The sequence below is a fragment of the Entelurus aequoreus genome, linkage group LG18 (assembly GCF_033978785.1).
Source record: "Entelurus aequoreus isolate RoL-2023_Sb linkage group LG18, RoL_Eaeq_v1.1, whole genome shotgun sequence".
Taxonomy (NCBI): Eukaryota; Metazoa; Chordata; class Actinopteri; order Syngnathiformes; family Syngnathidae; genus Entelurus; species Entelurus aequoreus.
The window spans coordinates 9,117,321-9,124,136 of NC_084748.1; the positions used below are offsets into that span (position 1 = coordinate 9,117,321).

General features: G+C 36.1%; 1 protein-coding gene across 2 annotated transcripts in view; it reads right to left on the reverse strand.

Moving 5' to 3' along the window:
* Positions 1 to 3,482, reverse strand: part of LOC133633488 (GTP-binding protein 1-like) — a 34,354-nt gene extending 30,872 nt beyond the window's left edge. The window contains exons 1-2 of one of the 2 annotated variants that reach the window (XM_062026021.1): positions 3,371 to 3,482; positions 2,917 to 3,097 (exon numbers count right to left, since the gene is read on the reverse strand). In XM_062026021.1, coding sequence (XP_061882005.1) covers positions 2,917 to 3,093 — 177 coding nt within the window. In that variant the 5' untranslated portion in view covers positions 3,094 to 3,097; positions 3,371 to 3,482. Of the gene's footprint in view, positions 1 to 2,916; positions 3,345 to 3,370 lie in introns of those variants that run through there. The other variant, XM_062026022.1, reaches the window with a different exon arrangement.
* Positions 3,483 to 6,816: the final 3,334 nt, after the last annotated feature.

Below are 6,816 nucleotides of genomic sequence, written 5' to 3' on the forward strand. Positions count from 1 at the left end.
ACAAATAAGATGCCAAAAACCAACCACTTTCATGTGGTATTGGACAGAAAGGAGGACTTTTTTTCTCCTCCATTTGAAAATGCGGACGTTATCAGCACCACTGTCTGATTCCAATCAAAGCAAGTCATCAGAATCAGGTAATACACCAACTTATATTCTTGTCTTCATGAAAGAAAGGAATCTATATGTGTTAAACATGCTTGTAATATCATTAAACACCTTTAACTTGTTAACAATATTAACTATATGTGTTAAACATGCTTGTATTATCTTTAAACACCTTTAACTTGTTAATAATATTAACTATATGTGTTAAACATGCTTGTATTATCATTAAACACCTTTAACTTGTTAACAATATTAAGTATATGTGTTAAACATGCTTGCATTATCTTTAAACACCTTTAAAATGTTAACAATATTAACTATATGTATTAAACATTCTTGTATTATCATTAAAGACCTTTAATTTATTAACAATATTAACTATATGTGTTAAACATGCTTGCATTATCATTAAACACCTTTAAAGGCCTACTGAAAGCCACTACTACCGACCACGCAGTCTGATAGTTTATATATCAATGATGAAATCTTAACATTGCAACACATGCCAATACGGCCGGGTTAAATTATAAAGTGCAATTTTAAATTTCCCGCTAAACTTCCGGTTCGAAACGCCTCTGAGGGTTGACGTATGCGTGTGACGTCAATCATTGAAACGGAAGTATTCGGACACCATTGAAGTCAATACGAAATAGCTCTGTTTTCATCTCATTATTCCACAGTATTCTGGACATCTGTGTTGGTGAATCTGTTGCAATTTGTTCATTGCATTATGGAGAAAGAAGCTGAGCAAGCAAAGAAGAAAGTTGTCGGTGCGAAGTGTCTATTTTGCGAGGGAAGTCAGCAACAACACGTACACAGCCGGCGCTTCTTTGTTTACATTCCCGAAAGATGCAGTCAAGATGGAAGAACTCGGACAACAGAGACTCTTACTAGGAGGACTTTGATTTGGATACACAGTTGCGATAACGTGAGTACACAGCTGCGCTTCCAAACATTTGATCGCTTGCTATAACTAGCTCGAGCTAGTAGCTAGGAGCTAGCATTAGGATTAATTTGTGGCATATTAAATATAAGCCTGGTTGTGTTGTGGCTAATAGAGTATATATATGTCTTGTGTTTATTTATTGTTGTAGTCATTCCCAGCTGAATATCAGGTCCCACCCGCGCGCTTCCAAACATTTGATTGCTTGCCCGTACGTGCGTGTCATGTACGTAACTTTGATTAAATATATAAGCTTTATGAACCTTGGGTTAGGTGAACGGTTGTTTGGGCTGAGTGAGTGTGTGTGTTATGCAGGTGTTTGAATTGTATTGGCGGGTTATATATACGGGATCCCGTCCATATTACCCGCTCGAGCTATAACTAGCTTGAGCTAGTAGCTAGGAGCTAGCATAACAAACACCTAGGTGTTTTTATGCGGGATTAATTTGTGGCATATTAAATATAAGCCTGGTTGTGTTGTGGCTAATAGAGTATATATATGTATTGTGTTTATTTACTGTTGTATTCATTCCCAGCTGAATATCAGGTCACCCCCGGCTCTCACAGCATCTTCCACTCCCCACTAGTCCTTCACTTGCACTTTCCTCATTTAAAAATATTTCATCCTCGCTCAAATTAATGGGGAAATCGTCGCTTTCTCGGTCCGAATCTCTCTCACTTCATGCGGCCATCATTGTAAACAATAGGGAACTTTGCGTATATGTTCAATTGACTACGTCACGCTACTTCCGGTAGGGGCAAGCCTTTTTTTAATCAGATACCAAAAGTTGCGATCTTTATCGTCGTTGTTCTATACTAAATCCTTTCAGCAAAAATATGGCAATATCGCGAAATGATCAAGTATGACACATAGAATAGATCTGCTATCCCCGTTTAAATAAAAAAATGTCATTTCAGTAGGCCTTTAACTTGTTAACAAAACATATATTTCATAAATAAGTCAATATAAATTATATATATGAATGAGGTAGATCCCCACGACTTGATCAATTGAAAAGTAGCTCGCCTGCAGAAAAAGTGTGAGCACCCCTGTTTTAATGGGAACTAAATGCAATGTCTGAAAGGGGTACAAATTATTCCCAAAGCAGGACCTCCACCCAGACAAACAATACAAGTACACAGTTCATGAAAAACAATATTTTTTGTTATTGTCCTTGTAAGTGGGCCTAAACACTTATGTTAGAAAATAACTTCATGGAAATGACTGCTGTCATGTGATTATAATAATAAGAGAATGTTGTCTGTCTATCTGTGTTGGCCCTGCGATGAGGTGGGGACTTGTCCAGGGTGTACCCCGCCTTCCGCCCGAATGCAGCTGAGATAGGCTCCAGCACCCCCCGCGACCCCAAAAGGGACAAGCGGTAGAAAATGGATGGAGATTGAACTTATTTAGTCAGGTTTGGGACAGGTGTGCACGTCTGATGTTGCTCACATGGGCTCCACTGAATGCTCAGGGAGTTTCTGCGTTTGCTCACACATGAAAAATTAGAGGGAACATTGGCCTTGACTCAAAAAAGGTTGAAAAACAGTACAGTATTTCAGATACAAGTAGGGGGCGTGGCCACGAATAAAAACATGGCAGAAGTATTTACCTTCGAACAAGCAAACTATTTTTGGAAGTTATAAAAATGTCAAAGACTTATTAAAACACAACATTAATCTATACAATACCTGTATGAATATTACTAAAAAAAACCGTTATGTTCCACAAATGATGTTCCTTATAATAACGCAGACGAGGTGTACGTGTCACTGTCTCATATTTCACTGCAAACACATGTTTTGTCTTCTTTTTAAAACAACTTTTTAAGCAATTTTAGGACATTACAACGAACAAAGCCCACCTTGTTGCTCAAGTCCAAAATACCGCCGGACTCGCCGTTGGTCCCCTCGCCGTCCTCGAAGACCTCTTCCCCGCACGGACCGTCCGCGCAGCCCCGGTCCGGTGCGAACATGCAAGCGGGCACCGTGCACTCGGCGCCCGGGCCGAACGTCGCTCCTGACCCCGCCGACGACGCCATGTCTCTGCGGGCGGAAACACGCAACGAGGACGAAGTTAGCTTAGCTTTTTAGTACTCGTTAGCTTTAGCCGTTAGCTACAAGCGTAAAGTTCAGTTAAAAGGGGTTAGCCGGCTAGCTAAATGCTACGTAAACATTCGTCAAAGTGACTTAACGCTGGTGATACAATTATCGGGTCACAACTTATCAGGTGCCTAAATTAAGAATGAGAACAATTATTGCACCAGCTTATTCATTTTAAAATATTTATATATATTAAAAAAAAAAAGTGCTAGCCACCTGGTTAAGCTAACTTGTTTACTAGCGGCGGTGGATTCGCTTTTTTCTGAGCTGTCCTGATAGGAACTCCATCGCGGAATACTCACCGGCTATTGGCTACTTTACTTTCCGGTACGCCCACTTCGTGCCATGTTTATCCAATGAGCTGTCCTGATAGGAACCCCATCGTGGAATACTCACCGGCTATTGGCTACTTTACTTTTCGTCACGGCCACTTCATGCCATGTTTATCCAATGGGCTGTCTTGTTAGGAACCTTAGACATCTTTAAAGTAGACACAGCTGTGTGACGTGAGACATTCGGCCACCATCTTGAAGTGGTGATGAGGAGCCGGCGAGCAGCCTAAACTGACAGTTGACAGTAGGAGTGAGGGAAAAAATCGATTCGAATTCAAATCGCCATTCTCACGTTGTACGATTCAGTATCGATTCTCATTTTTATTTTATATTTTTTTATTAATCAATCCAACAAAACAATACACAGCAATACCATAACAATGCAATCCAGTTCCAAAACCAAACCCGAGCCAGCAACACTCAGAACAGCAATAAACAGAGCAATTGAGAGGAGACACAAACATCACACAGAACAATCCAAAAGTAGTGAAACAAAAATGAATATTATCAACAACAGTATCAATATTAGTTACAATTTCAACATAGCAGTGATTAAAAATCCCTCATTGACATTATCATTAGACATTTATATATAAAAAAAGAACAATAGTGTCACAGTGGTTTACACTTGCATCGCATCTCATAAGCTTGACAACACACTGTGTCGAATAGTTTCCACAAAGATAAAATAAGTCATATTTTTGGTTCATTTAATAGTTCAAATTAAAAATCTACTACTCTGCTTGCATGTCAGCAGACTGGGGTAGATCCTGCTGAAATGTATTGAATGAATAGAGAATTGTTTTGAATCGGAAAAATATCGTTTTTGAATCGAGAATCGCGTTGAATCGAAAAAATCGATTTATAATCTAATCGTGACCCCAAGAATCGATATTGAATCGAATCGTGGGACACACAAAGATTCGCAGCCCTAGTTGACAGGTAGAAACCAAAGATGCCGGAATCGGGGGATTAATTTTCACAAGTAAGATTTAACATTAACGCACTATTGGGTGTATTTTGTGAAAAGAATATTACCACAGAGTTGAGAAGGAGCAAAGATCTTCAATAGTACTGAAGTCGTAGCCGCTAGCAAGCAAGAGTATGACCATAATATAATTGCTTTTAAATTAAATTAATTAAATTAAAAAATGTCAGAATTTGGTTTTATTCTGAATCCAGTGAAACAGATTGGTGGTTTTAGCTGATATAAAGACTTTCAGGTGTTTATATATGTTTATGTTTAAGTATTTGGCAGATGCTTTTATCCAAAGTGACATACATAAAAAATACATATAAAACAATCACTGTAAACATTATCATTTAAGAGAAGAATGTAATCGAAAATATCAATACAAGAGTGTCAAGACAAAATAAACTCTCTGCTGCTGCAGCAACAGAGATACAGTCTATAGGTCCCTAAGATATATAGATATCTAATGTATTCATACATTGTTTATGTAGGATATGTAGGATACTACCATGAATTGATTTAAGTGGACCCCGACTTAAACAAGTTAAAAAACTTATTCGGGTTTTACCATTTAGTGGTCAATTGTACGGAATATGTACTGTACTGTGCAATCTACTAATAAAAGTTTCAATCAATCAATCAATAATATACACATGTATATATAACCTAATCATATTGTTTCTTGAATTTAAAAATAGTTGACCGTTTCCCCCCTTCCCTGGGATTATATTCTTAGTATTGATCTCGGACATCTGGCCACTTATAGCATATAAGAATATTCTATTACTGTTAAGCAAACTATGAATAATAAAACATGTGTCATTTATTATAGCTACACATATGACAAAAAACCGCGTGAAAATCAGTGGTATTCAGTGAGGTAAGATGAATTAAATGCGCTGACAGTTCATTGCTCCTGCCAAATGAATTGCACTGAGTGGAGCGGATTACCACTCCAAGATGGCGGCCCCGCGTCTCGTCAGCGCCAGTAGGCAGTAGCGCTCGATGCTGCGTCTACTTATAAAATGCCTATGATAGGAACGCTGTCGCAGAATACTTACTGGCTATTGGCTACTTTACTTTCCAGTACGCCCACTTCGTGCCATTTTTATCCAATGAGCTGTCCTGATAGGAACACAATCGCGGAATACTCACCGGCTATTGGCTACTTTACTTTCCGTTACGCCCACTTCCTGCCACGTTTATCCAATGAGCTGTCCTGTCGACAAAGAAGCGGGGGAAACAAGTACGTTCGTAGTACGTACACAACTTCCCTCAGCACACCATTGGTCCAACTACAATGTTAGAAGTCCGAACAAGTGACTTCAAATTAATTCTAAATTAGTGCTGGTGTTGAATGAACGCGTAGTGAAACGTAAAAATTGACCGTTGTCTAAGCTAACATGTTGGACGTCCACTGGCGTTGGATTGGATCGGCGTCGCAAAATACCCTCACGTCATTGGCTACATTGCACATTCGGTTACGCCTACTTATGAACGTGTATCCAATCAAGTGTTCCCGTTTATCCGTGACGTCACCAAGTCGGCCATAACAGGAAAATGTGTGTTTTATATTGAGTAACTGAACACACAGACCACATATACACTTTCAACACATTTCAACCTTACAGTAATAAAAAACACAAAAAAACGGTTTTATCTAAAATAACTAGAATAGAAAACTAGAAAAGTACCCCCCCCAAAAAATAAAAAAAAATAAAATAAAAAAAATAAAAATACAAAAAAAAAAAAAAAAAAATAAATAAACAAAACAAAAAAAAAAAATATATATATACATATACATATATATATATATATTTATATATATACATATATATATATATATATATATATATATATACATATATATATATATATATATATATATATATATATATATATATATATATATATATATATATATATATATATATATAAATATATATATACATACATATATATATATATATATATTTATATATATATATATATATGTATATATATATATATATATATATATATATATATATATATATTTATATATATATATATATATATATATATTTATATATATATATATATATATATATATATATATATATATATATATATATATTTATATATATATATATATATATATATATATATATATATATATATATATATATATATATATATATATATATATATATATATATATATATATATATATATATATATTATCATTAATATATTTTTAATCTATCTCAGCTGCATTCGCATTTCCAGGAGTTCCCGGTTTTCCAAAGCCCTATTTTACCTCTTCCTGGAAAGTTTTCACAGTCTGGACATTCAAGCCAGCATGTTTCAAGCCAGCA